At 50.0% G+C, this 14,898-nt stretch overlaps 1 protein-coding gene and 1 long non-coding RNA gene across 4 annotated transcripts; both read right to left on the reverse strand.

The window, feature by feature from the left end:
* Positions 1-3,562: 3,562 nt before the first annotated feature.
* Positions 3,563-12,073, reverse strand: C8H10orf143 (chromosome 8 C10orf143 homolog). Its single transcript, XM_064431608.1, has 4 exons — positions 11,972-12,073; positions 8,044-8,184; positions 7,816-7,881; positions 3,563-7,129 (listed from the first exon to the last, which is right to left on the reverse strand). The coding sequence occupies exons 1-4, from the start codon at positions 12,038-12,040 to the stop codon at positions 7,100-7,102; spliced, it is 306 nt and encodes a 101-aa protein (XP_064287678.1). The 5' UTR covers positions 12,041-12,073; the 3' UTR covers positions 3,563-7,099.
* Positions 8,191-11,957, reverse strand: LOC135306963 (uncharacterized). Of its 3 annotated transcripts, none has more exons than XR_010367716.1 (4): positions 9,365-11,957; positions 9,087-9,324; positions 8,938-8,968; positions 8,191-8,816 (listed from the first exon to the last, which is right to left on the reverse strand). It is a non-coding gene; the product is annotated as an uncharacterized LOC135306963 (long non-coding RNA). The 3 variants fall into 3 exon arrangements; XR_010367717.1 differs by having other exon boundaries at positions 8,191-8,607; positions 8,658-8,816; positions 9,087-11,957; XR_010367715.1 differs by having other exon boundaries at positions 9,087-11,957.
* Positions 12,074-14,898: the final 2,825 nt, after the last annotated feature.

Consider the following 14,898-nt stretch of genomic DNA (forward strand, 5'->3'; position numbering starts at 1 on the left):
CCAGCACGTGGGGAGAGATTCCAGCTGGGACCTGCACGTGGGGACACCTGAGGCTGATGCCACAGGCCTGGAACCCTCCGCAGAAGAGGAAAAGCCTTGGTGCTGCTGCAGGTCCGTGCTCCATCTGAGCCTTCCCGAAACTTCACAGGCCTCTCACTGTGCAATTACAGGAGGATTTTAGTCTGATTAGACATTAAAAACTCCCCTCTCCAAAGAAACTCAAAGATCAGAGACATTTCCTTTCAAGTATTACACTGAAATTTGAACACTCCTGCTGCTTATTACAAAATGTTTCTGCAAGGCACTGTGGAACTCATCGACTCGATACTTTTATTGTCAGAATTGTTTTGTTTTCTCTATAAATCCAAGCATTTCGCTTCCATACCCTTCTTTTTTTATGAAAATGTTGTTAGGGAAGTTTTAGTCACAGCTTGAGCAGGATGCACAGTCACAAGCCACTGCTGTGGGTACATTACCAGGACCGTGAGAATCACAACCAAACACAAAATAAATGACATGTTTGTCCTTCAGCTGGGTGAAAATGGGAATGCAAAGTCTAGAGTCTTATTTTTCCTGATCCCCACAATTCTCTAATCTTATCAAATATACATTCCCATATTCCAAGGCAGCCTGATAAAGCAGCTTGCTAGAAATAAGTTGCATTAGATTGTGTAGAGCACATTTTCCTGGGAAATCCAATTTCACAATCATGTTCTGGTGACATTTAGCCATTGCTTAGTGCAGCAAGGGTTCCTCGGGTATTTGAAACGCTGAGTCCTGTGGCAGCAGGACCAGGGCAGGGATTGTCCCCCTGTGCCACCACTGGGACCTCAGTCCAGCTCTGGGTTCTCCAGGAGAGCCCTGGAGGGGCTGGAGCATGGCCAGGGCAGGGAATGGAGCTGGGAAGGGGCTGGAGAATCCCTGAGGAGCTGGGAAGGGGCTGGAGAATCCCTGAGGAGCTGGGAAGGGGCTGGAGAATTCCTGAGGAGCTGGGAAGGGAATGGAGAATCCCTGAGGAGCTGGGAAGGGGCTGGAGAATCCCTGAGGAGCTGGGAAGGGGCTGGAGGATTTCTGAGGAGCTGGGAAGGGGCTGGAGAATTCCTGAGGAGCTGGGAAGGGGCTGAGCCTGGAGCAAAGGAGGCTCAGGGGCCCTTGTGGCTCTGCACAGCTCCTGCCAGGAGGGGACAGCCGGGGGTCGGGCTGTGCTCCAGGAACAGGGACAGGAGCAGAGGGAACGGCCTCAGGCTGGGCCAGGGCAGCTCAGGGTGGGCACAGCAGGAATTTCCCCATGGAAAGGGGGCTCAGGCCCTGGCACTGCCCAGGGAGGGTTGGAGTGCCCATCCCTGCGGGTGTCACCTGGAGGTGGCACTCAGAGCTGGGGACAGGTGGGGATGTGACATGGTGCAGTGTCACATGGGGCAGTGACAGGGTGGACTCTGGGGTCCGGGAGGTCCTGTCCCACCTCAGGGATCCTGCCCACCCCTTCCCCAGCCCCTGCTCTTCCCGGCTTCCCTCACCCTCTGCGGGCAGGGAAGGATCACTCCCCCTGGAGCCCAGACTCCCAGCAGAGCCCGCTGGCCGTGGCACAGCTGCACAGGGAGCGTGCTGTCCCTGTTTGTCTGGGAGTGGAGGTGCCTCCAGGTTCATAAATCTGTATGCAGTAGTAGGGGTTCTCTACCAGCAATTCATTTTAATTATGTGAGACATAAAAAGACCACCTACAGATGAGACAATACAGCTGTAAGATTCTCAAGGTTACTACGGGGAATACTTCATAACTGAAGTATGTTTTCCCCGAGGAATTTGACTACCATTTGATTTAATTTTTAATTTTTACATTTTAATCAAAAATAGATCAAATGGTGGTGTTGTCCCCTGGGAACCATACTTCAGATATGAAGCAGTCCATGTTCCTTTTAAATATGTAAAGCTGCCATTTATGTATAACTCATGAATGACACCCTGTGTTGCAAGCAAATATCACGCGGCGATTTCGGGATCGTTGCAGGAACAACACCACAGTCACACCAAAATATCAAAATATGCCCCAGCACAGGGCCAGCAGCACCCTGGGACGCCCTGGCAGCTGATCCTGCCCATGCCCAGGGGAAGGAGGAGCCCCAGGATGGAGGAAGAGCCCGTGGAGGTTGTGCTGATCCCCCTGGGTGGAGGAGCAGAGAAGGAGCAGCTCTGGGAGCTGGGCTTGGGTCAGGAGCAGAGTTTGGGACATCAGAGCCAAGCACGGCTGCTCCAGGCTTGGGGAGGCTGCACAGGGACTGGGGACAAGGATGGAGGGACAGGACACAGGGAATGGCTCCCAGTGCCAGAGGGCAGGGCTGGATGGGAGATTGGGAATTGGGAATTGTTCCCTGGCAGGGTGGGCAGCCCTGGCACAGGGTGCCCAGAGCAGCTGTGGCTGCCCCTGGATCCCTGGCAGTGCCCAAGGCCAGGCTGGACACTGGGGCTGGAGCACCTGGCACAGGGGAAGGTGTCCCTGCCATGGCAGGGTGGCACTGGCTGGGATTTGGGATCCTTCCAACCCAGGCCAGTCTGGAATTCTGTGACAAGAAGCAGCCTCAAGCTGGGCCAGGGGAGGTTCAGGATGGAACTTGGGAAAATTCCTTCCTGGAAAGGGCTGGAGTGCCCATCCCTGAAGGGATTTCCAGCCCTGTGGAGGTGGCACTTGGGGACATGGTCAGTGGTGGCCTGGGCAGGGCAGGGAAGGGCTGGACTCCATGGGCTCAGAGCCTTTTCCAACCTGAACAATCCTGTGACTCTGTTGCATCCTCCTGGCATTTTTTATTTTCCTGTGTTTTTAAACAGTGTGGCCACTGCTTTTTTTGCTTCCTTGAGAAGAGCTGGGAACAGCCCAGGAGGGGAGAGGAAAGGCTGAGTCCTGGTGTCCCCGGGGTGGGGGAGCTGCTGGAGCCCTGGGAAATGAGGTGACAATTCCTGCTGTGCAGGAATCCCCAGCCAAGTCCCTGTGCCCAAAGCTCCAGCCTGGTCCTGCTCAGAGCACCAAGCCCAGGAAAGGACAGGCAGGGACCCGGGGTGGAAGCTGGCTGTGGGAGGAATGCCCAGTGTGAGTGTTAATTGGATAATTATCTGCAGCAATCAGGGCAAAGGCAGAGTTGTTTATGTGTGACTCTGAATCTGCCAACACAGGGTATCACACCACCCTCCCAGGAGAGCTGCTGGGGTTCTAAGCAACTAATTTAGACATAAACACCACGGGTTTGAAATCTAGTCAATAAATTATAATATCTAAAATAAACAAAAATAAATTTAAATACATTAACTCTATTCAACACATAAGTCTTGTCTTGTCAGATCCACGTTGCCTTTAAACTCCACTTACCCAATATTTTGATTTTCCATCTTTTTTTGGCAGTCAAGATGCCAAGTGGACCTGTAATTACCATCAAATTAATAAACTGAGCACCTAAACCTACTACAAAGATTTTACATGACATAAATAATATATTTATTCTCCTCATCAGAGGTTTTATTTACCTTTATTCCTCAGAAATCATTCATGGAATAACACAACCAGACAATTCCATGCTGTAGCCAAAGTGGTGTTTAATGCTTCTGCTTTTATAAGGAACAATTTAAAAAATACAAAGTTAAAAATAAGAATTAGATCCTTTAAACCTGAATTAAAAACAGGCCAGGGGCCTTTCTCTCTATATACAGGTAAATAAAGCATCACTCTGGTTATTCTGTGTACAAACCACAGCAGTAGGAAATACAAAGTTTACTTTTTTTTTCATCAAGAAAACAAAAATTCAGAGTTTACAAGGCATACAAAAATAACTCTGTGGTTCCACTGCAGATTTGACACAAATCTGCTTTAAAGGAATATTCACTGCCCCAGCCTGTGCCAGCTTTACGATCCTAGAAAATCCCAAAATAAATTACAAACACATCTATTTTAAAAAGTATCACCATTAAAAGCCTTCAGTGGAGCAGACAATTAAAGTCCAATTTGCTTCCAGCCTGACTGATTTAAAAAAGCACTCCTTGCCCTCTTGGAAAACATGGAGCAAGGAATCTCATCTGAGAGGAAAAGTTCACTTTGGAATTGATCCAGGAGCTTCTGCCTTCCAATGTGGGGAAAATTCAGGATAATGGGGGGTCTGAGAGGAGTTAAAGGTGATTTTATTCAGAGTTTAGGAGGAGGCAGGGCAGCAGCTGCCTTGCCATGGGAACACCTGCGTGTGACCCGCAGGGAGCAGCTCCAGGGGCTCCCCAGAATGGAGCTGAAATGTGCATTTCTGCAGGGCCAGGGAGCAGCTCCAGGGGTGAGGACAGTTCCCCAGAATGGAGCTGAAATGTGCATTTCTGCAGGGCCAGGGAGCAGCTCCAGGGGCTCCCCAGAATGGAGCTGAAATGTGCATTTCTGCAGAGCCAGGGAGCAGCTCCAGGGGTGAGGACAGTTCCCCCAGAATGGAGCTGAAATGTGCATTTCTGCAGGGCCAGGGAGCAGCTCCAGGGGTGAGGACAGTTCCCCAGAATGGAGCTGAAATGTGCATTTCTGCAGGGCCAGGGAGCAGCTCCAGGGGTGAGGACAGTTCCCCAGAATGGAGCTGAAATGTGCATTTCTGCAGCCAGGCTGGGCAGCCCTGGCACAGGGGGCACAGAGCAGCTGGGGCAGTGCCCAAGGCCAGGCTGGATGGGGCTGGGAGCACTGGGACAGGGGGAGGAGCTGGATGGCCCTTTCCAGCCCAAAGCAGGCTGGAATTCTGCAGGGAGTGGGAACTGGGACAGCTGGAAATGAGGGCAGGCTCCTTTGCACTGCCCGGTGCCCTTTTTGGGGCTCACTCCCAGCACAGGGGGCATTAGGAGGAGAATATATTTTATTTATTGATTTAAATATCAGCACTGACTTGCTCAGCTTTCCCCTCTGTGCTCCTGGAGAATTCCCAACACAGAGAGCCCAGTGTGGGAAACATCCCAGTGTGGGAAACACCTGGGAATTCCCAGTGTCCCAATGTCCCTGCCAGCCTGGCTGCACGTGGCATTTGGGACGGGGGAAGGATGGCCCTGCTCACCCCAAAAGCAGGATCAGGTGCTCCTGGTTTGCCCAGCTGTGGAGCTCAGGAATCCCCTGGATGAAATGCAGTGAAACCCCTGCCCCCTGCCCACTGACAGGGGTTAAATTTATTTAAATAAATTAAATAAATGAGCAGCACACAAATACTGAGTTTACTCAAGGAGCACATGAGGAAATAAACCTAAAACCAGACCTGCACTAAACTGGCATTCAGATTTTGGTAAAAAAAAAAAAAAGTTCCCAAAAATCCCATTAAAATTCTGCTGCAGCCACCAGAGCTGCCCTGGGATTCACCACATTTCAGACCAGTGCTGGAAAAGCAGGATTTAAAAGGATGTGCCACAAACCCCACCAGGAGCAGAATGAAAACCAGCAAGGAGCCAGCTGGCTCTTGGTTTTATCCCAATCCAGACCAGATCCAAGTTTAAAGCAAACAGAGGAAATGTTGACACAGGTATCTGTGCACTCCTGAACATGATAAAATGGGAGTTATTTAAGGAAAAACCACTTTTTGCTTTGATAATCCACAGATTCCCTGTGTTTTAAACTTGATCCCATACTTTTGCCTGATGTATTCTGGCAGAAAACTCTTCCATCACAGACTCCGAGTCCAGTTTTGGTATTCCCCTCTTTGAACACCTGAAATTTTGACTTTATTTAACCAATTTTTGACCAGTCCTAATCATTACCTGTCACACTTGAGGTTTTGAGTGATTCTGCAGGAACTAAACCCGTTTAGCCCTTTACATTGAATCAGATATTTCAGCTTTTGCAGCACACAAACTGCTGTTTATCCACCTTTTTTAAAAAAATACTGCTTTGATGACCAGGATTTTTAAAAAGACAAGGGTGGGGGATGTAAAAATGAATTCCCCACAAATTCTGACCCCCAGATCTTGGTATTGAGTATGTAAATACTAACTTGAAAGTATTTATTCTAAATTCAACTAAAATTTTTATTGGCTTGGAGGAAACTTTTTTTTTTTTAAACCAAAATCTGAATGCCAATTAAGTGCAGGTCTGCTTTTAGACTCAACTCCTCATGTATTACTTAATTAAACTCAGTATTATGTGATATTCATTGATTTAATGAGAATATCTCGACTCAGGGCTGACTCCAACTCCACACATAACATGGGAAGGATTCAAGGACTGCAAAAAACCTTTGCCTGTGGATTTTGCAGCCTGATAACCCCCAAAATTAACCTTTCAGAGGTTAATTAACCTGTCCTCAGATTTGTGCCAATAAAAGCCTGTTGGGTGACAAGGTCAAGTCTTTTTAAACAGATTTTTTTTGGGAATTAAATGTAAGCTTCAGTAGGATTTTTTCCTGGACTTCACAGCTGCAAAGCCACTTAAAAATGAAGATTTGTGTCCTCCCATTCCTGCCTGTGGCCCTGCACAAGGAGGATTTTCCAAAGCAGCATTTTCCAAGGGGGTCAGGGCTGTTGGGAAAACCTTTGGAATCAGCACAAGCTCTGGCTCAGTCCCAGGTGAAGCCTGGGCCCACGGCCAGCTCAACTTAACCAGTCTAAAACATGAAATCTGCCTTTCCTTATCCTTTTAAGACAAATTCTGAGCTACCCAAACATGAAATCTGCCTTTCCTTGTCCTTTTAAAACAATTTCTGAACTACCTAAACATGAAATCTGAATTTTCTTGTCCTTTTTAAAACAAATTCTGAGCTAAACATGAAATCTGCCTTTCCTTGTCCTTTATGGACAAATTCTGAGCTAAACATGACATCTGCCTTCTCTTGTCCTTTTTAAAACAAATTCTGAGCTAAACATGAAATCAGCCTTTTCTTGTCCTTTTTAAAACAATTTCTGAGCTACCTAAACATGGAATCAGCCTTTCCTTGTCCTTTCTGGACAAACCCAGAGCTACCTGAGGAGCAGAAGCGTTTTGGGCAGGTGTGGAGTTGCAGGGCATGGTGCCCAGAGGGGCAGCAGGGCAGGGGGTGCTGAGGCAGGCAGGGCAGAGCCCAGGATCAGCTGCATCCTGGGCATCCCAGCAGGAAATCAGAGCTGCCCCTCTCTGTTTCTAGAAGCTCAGGATGTGACTGAAGTGGCCCTGGAATGAGAAAATCTCAGGTCAGGACAAAGGAGCCTGGCAAAAAGGCTTTTCCTCACTCTTCGTTTTCAAATTTTATTTGAAATCGCTGAGTACCACCACAAATATTCCTTTTTTTCTTTCCCTCCAGGGATGAATGGAAATAAATTAACACAATCAATGTCTGCTCAGTCACAGCTCCTGATGGAAACTCTGATGGAAACTTTGCCTTTAATTCCATAAATCAGAGATTTTGCTATGAACACCCAGCATTTCCTCACACCTCTCCTCATTTTGGCTCTGGAAGGAGCAATATTTTCAATATTTTAGCTATTCCTCAGAAAGGAAATATCCAATTACAAAAAAAAGGAGATAGAATGAGATTCCTGAGTATTTTGTTATGATCCAGTAAATCAAGGACACATAAAACTGGGTGGAGGAAGTGTTATATTATAGTTTCTTTCAGTTACTTCCCAAATTCTGCTTTTTAGAGAGAATTTGACAAATGTGTTGAGAATCTACAGATTTTCCAACTGCTGCTGGAAATATTAATTTGTGCTCTGCTGAAATTCTAGATCCATCTCCTTTATTTTTAATTTCCACGCTTTATTCCTGAGCAATGCAATCGTGGGGATTATTAACTTCATGTTGTAATGGGGAACAAGTCCCAGTCCTTTTTGTCCCAAAAAGCAGATTCCCACACTTACAGATTCTCCAGCAACACATCTCGGGCAGGGCTGGGAAATGCCTTTGCTCCCATGATTTTCCAAAATCTGAGGAACAAAACCAGACATAAATTCATCAAAAAATGAAAAATAAAAAGAAAAAAAAAAAGAGAAAAAAAAGAAAAAAAAGAGGGTAATTACTTGCAGCTTTATGATAAAATGTATTTGAGAAGTGATTTTGCAGCAAACCCACGGACAGTGGGCACTTACCAGGGAATTCTGCTTTGTCTTTGCAGCCCAGGGAGCAGAGTCAGGGAGGAGTTTCTGCCTGGAATCCAGGTCCATGGCACAGCCCACGAGCTGGGCACCAGGCTCCCCTGGAATGGTGTCCAGCAGCCTGCACAGCCGCTTCTGGAACAGCCAAGAGCAGCAGTGACATCTCTGTGCCAGCACAGGCCCCACGTCCTGGGAGCCTCCTGTGCCTCCCGAGGATGCCAGCTGCACTGGGAGGAACACCAGGAGAACAATGGGCTACGAGGCACCAGGGCAGAACAGCAAGGTTTGGGTTCCCCTCTGCCCCTCGTGCTGGGAGAGCAGGAATTCTGTGTCTCACATCTCCCTGGGAGCAGGAATTCTGTACCTCACACCTCCCCGGGGCAGGAATTCTGTACCTGACAGGAATTCTGTACCTCACACCTCCCTGGGGCAGGAATTCTGTACCTGACAGGAATTCTGTACCTCACACCTCCCTGGGGGCAGGAATTCTGTGTCTCACACCTCCCTGGGGGCAGGAATTCTGTGTCTCACACCTCCCTGGGAGCAGGAATTCTGTACCTCACACCTCCCTGGGAGCAGGAATTCTGTACCTGACAGGAATTCTGTACCTCACACCTCCCTGGGGCAGGAATTCTGTACCTCACACCTCCCTGGGGGCAGGAATTCTGTGTCTCACACCTCCCTGGGAGCAGGAATTCTGTACCTCACACCTCCCTGGGGGCAGGAATTCTGTGTCTCACACCTCCCTGGGAGCAGGAATTCTGTACCTCACACCTCCCTGGGGGCAGGAATTCTGTGTCTCACACCTCCCCGGGGCAGGAATTCTGTACCTCACACCTCCCTGTGCCCCTATGAGCAGGAATTCTGTACCTGGCAGGAATTCTGTACCTCACACCTCCCTGGGGCAGGAATTCTGTACCTGACAGGAATTCTGTACCTCACACCTCCCTGGGGGCAGGAATTCTGTACCTCACAGGAATTCTGTACCTCACACCTCCATGGGGGCAGGAATTCTGTACCTCACAGGAATTCTGTACCTCACACCTCCCTGGGGCAGGAATTCTGTACCTCACAGGAATTCTGTACCTCACACCTCCCTGGGGCAGGAATTCTGTACCTCACAGGAATTCTGTACCTCACACCTCCCTGTGCCCCTGGGAGCAGGAATTCTGTACCTCACACCTCCCTGGGAGCAGGAATTCTGTACATGGCAGGAATTCTGTACCTCACACCTCCCTGGGAGCAGGAATTCTGTACATGGCAGGAATTCTGTACCTCACACCTCCCTGTGCCCCTGGGAGCAGGAATTCTGTACCTCACACCTCCCTGGGGGCAGGAATTCTGTACCTGGCAGGAATTCTGTACCTCACACCTCCCTGTGCCCCTGGGAGCAGGAATTCTGTACCTCACACCTCCCTGTGCCACATGAAATCCCTGGGAAAAGGCATCCCTGAGCCTCCACCCCAGCAGGACCTGGCATGGGGCTGATCCAAGGAATTGTGTGGAAGGAGTGATTAAATCCAGGAAACAGAAGGAACAGCCTTGGATCCGTGATCCCAGTGAGGGGAACATCCTTGAAAGGATGTTTTGTGCCTTCCCTGAACACAGGCACCTTCTCCCAGAGCTATTCCATCCACTCACTTCTCCTGGAGCTGTGCCTGAGCCCTGCCCAGGACCAGGGGCTCCCAAACTGCTGCTCTGAGCAGCACGCTGGGAATGGGGAGCTTCAGCTGCAAATCCATGGAAAACACCACGTGGAAACCTCCAGAAGAACATCCCTGGGCTGAGAGCACCCCTGGAAAGGGAGGGTGACCCACACCCAGGCAGGGCTCCCTGGAACTGCCCAGGAAATGAACACAAACATGGGAATTCCCAAACTGACACGGATTGAGGGCCTGAATGCCAGAGAGACACTCACACACTTGGGATGTTCCTTCCCAAAGAAACTTTGTTTAAGGAATCCCAACATCCCATTTCTCCAGGAAGGTGTGCTGGCACAGAACTAACAGACTACTGAAGCACACAAACGGAATTTAAAGTTGGAATAAGTTGTGGAAAACCAAAAATGGATCAATGCACCCAGAACCTCAGCAGGAAACAGCTGAGATGGGACCAGCAGGAAGGGAGGCAGGATATCAGGATGGGAAGGGAATCCAAAAGTGAAATATGTACTGCAGTAAGAAAGGGAATAATGCAATAAAAGTCTGGGGAGGTCCTCTAAATCCTTGAGATTGCCTCCCACTGGGAAAATATCCCCTGCCTCTGCTGCTGCAGAACTCCTCCTTCACTGCAGGGAAAGGCAAAGTGCAGCAGCAAACGGGGAATATGTGTCAGATGAGGGGGCAAAGGGAAAAATTACCCAATGCCCCACTCCAGAAGGAATTTGGCTGACTGAAAACAAACTCCAGGTATTGTTTTGGGGGTTTGCTCAGTGTCAGGAATTCAGCACAGGAGGAGACAAACTCATCCCAATGCCAGCCTGGGGGAGCTTCTTGCTCAGGGGAGACTCCAGCCTCTGGGATTGTCTCCTGGGGAAGAAGCAGCCACGGCAGAGCCCTGCCTGTGCCAGGGACCCTGCTCCAAAGGCAAGCAGGGACTGTTTGCTCGTGCCAGGGAATGATCTGGGCAGGCAGCTGGGAAAGGAGCAGGACACCAGCAACAGGCAGGAACAACACCTCTCCCTGCAGGGAAATCACCCTCACTTTCCTGTCCAGCTGAAAGCCCTGGGAAATCCACTCCTTTTCACTGATGGGATAAAGACCTCAGAGATGAAACCTGACTCATGCCAAACCCAGCTCCACTGGACACCCAACCTGGAGGAGCTGTAGGAAAAGTTCTGCTCATTTGTTGGGGTATTTTGGGTACAATTTAAAAGATTTTCTCCAACTTTACTGTGTCCTTGTTGTGCAATTTCTGCTTTTTGAGCCCATTTTTAAAGCCAGCCTGTGCCCTGTTTGGGGTTCCAGCAGGCCTGTCCCACAGGTCTCCAGAGAGCCCAGCTCCCCCTGGATCCCTGAGGAATGATCCCCCTGGGGAGATGCTCCCTGCTTTTTGCCCTATGGAAGCATGGCTCTGTCTGGGAAAGCACAGGGAATGTGAGATCCATGCAGATCCACCTGGGAAACTCTGCCTGAAGAGCAATCCTAACCAGGACACACTGAGAGCCCTGAAAATCTGATACTCCTCTAAGTCCAAATGCCTTAAAATCCAACCTTCCAACCCAAACCAGCCTGGGATTCTGATTCCTCTCTGTCATCTTGGAGCCAGGAGAGCAGCAAGAGATGGGATTAGTCAGGCTGCCCTGGTAAAGAGGGTTTCAGCCGGAAAGAAAGAAAAAAATTAAATACGGAAAAAAAGAATAAAAAGAGGAAAAGAAAAAAATACCGGTAAGAAAAAAGGGGGGAAAAAACAAAGCAGAGGAAAAGAAAAGGGAAAAAAAAAAAAAAAGGGAAGGAAAGAAAGGGAAAATATGTGAAAAGAAAACAGGAAAAAGAAAAAAGGGAAAGAAAAAAAATGGAAAGAGTAATTAAAAATGAATAAAGGAAAAGGAAGAAAGGGAAAAACGAGAAATTCGAAAGGAAACAAGGAAAAGGAAGAAAGGGAAAAATATATAAAAAAAGAAGAACAGGGAAAATAAAACGGGGAAGAGAAAATGCGGGAAAATAAACGATGGAAAAACAGGGGGGAAAGGCAAAACCTCGAAGCCTGTTGGGCTCCGTGCCCGGCCGGGCCGTGCCGCTCCCGAGCCGGCACCACCCGCGACAGTCGCGACACGGCCCGGGCGCGACGGGACCGGCACCGGGACAGGGACAGGGAACGGCACCGGCACCGGGCCCTGCCCGAGCCTCTGCCCCGGTGCCGTCCCCGTTCCCGATTCCCATTCCCGTTCCCGTTCCCGTTCCCGTTCCCGTTCCCGACTCACGCATTCCGGCTCCCCGGCTGGCCCCGGCCCGGGCGCCCCGCGCCGGCCCCGCACCGGCCCCGCGGCCATGGCGGCACCGGCACCGCCCCGGGACCCGGGATCCGCCCGGGACCCGCCCCTGGAACCGGGATCCACCCCCGAGACCTCCCCCCGACACCGGCACCGCCCCGGGACCCGGGACCCGCCCCGGCATCCAGCCCCGGAACCGCCCTGGGATCCACCCCGAGACTGCCCCTGGAACCGGGATCCGCCCGGAACCGCCCCGGATCGCCCCTGGAACGGGCACCGGGATGCGCTCCCGGAACCGCCCCTGGATCCACCGCCGGAACCTCCCACCGGCACCGGGATCCGCTCCTGGAACCTCCCCTGGACACAGCCCCGACCCCGGGATCCGCCCCGAGCCCGCCCCGGACCGGCCGGGGATGCAGTCCCGGTTCCGACACCGCCCCGGGGCGATCGCGGCCGCTCCGCGTCCACCGCGCAGCGCGGAGCCCGCCCGGATCACGGGATGGCCACACCTGGAAGGGACCCCAAATCCCACCCATCCCACCCCTGCCATGGCAGGGACACCTTCCCCTGTCCCAGGTGCTCCAGCCCCAGTGCCCAGCCTGGCCTTGGGCACTGCCAGGGATCCAGGGGCAGCCCCAGCTGCTCTGGGCATCCTGTGCCAGCCCTGCCCACCCTGCCAGGGAACAATTCCCAATTCCCAATCTCCCATCTAAATTTGCCCACTGCCAGCTTAAAGCCATCCCCCGTGTGCTGTCCCTCCATCTCTCAGCTCCTTCAGGCGCTGAAGGTCACAGAGCTCACCCCAATCCTTCTCCAGGCTGAACGATCCCCATTCTCCCAGCCCTTCCACAGGGGAGAAGCTCCCTCCACCCTCTCTCATAGGACCCTGCTGCCCTTCCAGCTGCACCGAGCAGTTTTGCAGGAGAGAACACAGATTATTATTCCCTGGCATCCCTTCCTTCTGGAGCTCATTCTGCACTCAGGATCCAGTTGTACTTCCAGGAGATGCTCTGTCACATTCCCAGGGCCTGAGGGTGTCTCACAAAAGATAATCCACAAATTCTTCTGTTTATCCTTTTTTCATTTAGCACTTGCCACGCCTGATAGCAGAATAGGCAAAATCCAGGTAAATCCAGTTGCAGAACATCCCAAATTCCCTGCAGAGCTGGAACCAAACCCAAACCCAGCCACAACAAATCAGATTTATTTATTTCCAAGCCAGAGCTGCTTATGTGTCCTGCCAGTACAGCTCTGGGGAGTGTTTTCCAGTGCCTGTTCCTGGTGAGAACAATGGGATGCACCACAAACCCCAGGAATTCTGTCCCACATCCACCTCAGTGTGCCAGCACGGGGCAGGGCATCCCATCCTGCAGGTGCCAGCTGTGCACCTGGTTGCTGTTGACGTGGACACACCTCCAAATTTCCACCGTGTCTTCTCCAGGTGAGCCCTTACCACGAGCCCTGACCACCATGGCTGGCAGAGGGACACCCTCCATGCCATCAGCTGGACTTCCCTGATTTTCATCTGACATGTTTTGCCCTGGATTTGCAGAGAAATTCCTTTGTACCACCCCAAAACCCCGTGTTTAGCTTTGGTGTGGGATCCTGAGAAAGTGAGGGCTCACAAGTCTCATTCTCCTCCCAGTTTCCCCCCTTTTTCTCCATCCTTTCTCTGCTGTTAACTCACTCATTTCACGGGGTTCTAGGTGATTTAAAAGGAGAATTTCTCAGAAGTACCTGGGTTGGAAGGAACCTCTTGAGGTGCTCCAGAAGCAGGATTGTGTCCCGAGGGGAAGCTTCTCTTCCAAAGATGAAGATCCCACACCCTTCCCCAGTTTGGCCACCTCCAGAATTAAACCTGTTTACCCCAAATAAATGGATTTAGGAGCCACCAACTGCTCACAGCTCCCCCCATTCCCTGGCACTCCTTGCTGAGTGCTGGGAGACAGCCTCAGGATTTACAACTTTAATTGCAATTCTAAACCTGTTTGTTCTCTTTTATTGGGCCAAAGCTGAATGAGATCTTTAGAATTTCAGCTGAGCCCTTCATTTTACCATTTTTCCAGAGGAGAATATCAGTATTTCCACATTTTCCCAGTAAAACTCCCCATTATTTTGTTCTATTCTGTGTGTACATCTCTGTGACATTTAACCAGGAAAACTGCTGACCTGCCAGAGCCTTTTCCCAGTGCTCTTCAGTAAATGTTTTAAAATTTAATTTAATTTCTTCATTTTGTTTTTAAATGTCTTCATTTAATACCAATTATATTTTAATATCTGAATAATAATAGCGGAATAAAGAAAGGATGTAGCCACATTAGAAAAAGGTTGCTAGGTGTATTCTGAAGTTATTATTTTTTATTTTACACTGAAATAAATACTATTTCTGGATCAAAAGAGAGTGTGGATATATCCTGAATACTTGGCAAGTTCCAGCTACTTCCAGCTGGAATTCCAGTCTCTTTCCTGTTATGTCTTTTTGTCTGTAGTATTAACAGCATTAAGCACCAGGAACTTTTCTGCCATGCAAGAAATGGTGGGATCAGGGCCTGGCTAGAACAGGAATCAGGTTAAACAGCAATATTTCAGGGAATTCCCAGCTGGAATGTATCAGGTTAACCCTGTATCCATAGGGAAGGTGCTTTCACTCCTCCAGCTGGGCACTAAAATGCGGGAATTAGGACATGGAAAGGTGTTGGAGCCCTGGAAACGGAGAATTTCAGACTTTCTGTGCTGCCAGGCACTGACCCCCAGGAGAACTCTGCACTGACCTGAGCCCCTGGAGAAGCTTCCAAAATGGAATGACAGAACTGGGATTGTGAGTGTGGAGTTTGGATAGAAGTGTGTGCTATCACAGGGTGGAAAATGTAGAGTTTAGGGGTTTAGAATATAGGAATATATATAAGGCAAGATGGAGG

The sequence above is a fragment of the Passer domesticus genome, chromosome 8 (assembly GCF_036417665.1).
Source record: "Passer domesticus isolate bPasDom1 chromosome 8, bPasDom1.hap1, whole genome shotgun sequence".
NCBI lineage: Eukaryota > Metazoa > Chordata > Aves > Passeriformes > Passeridae > Passer > Passer domesticus.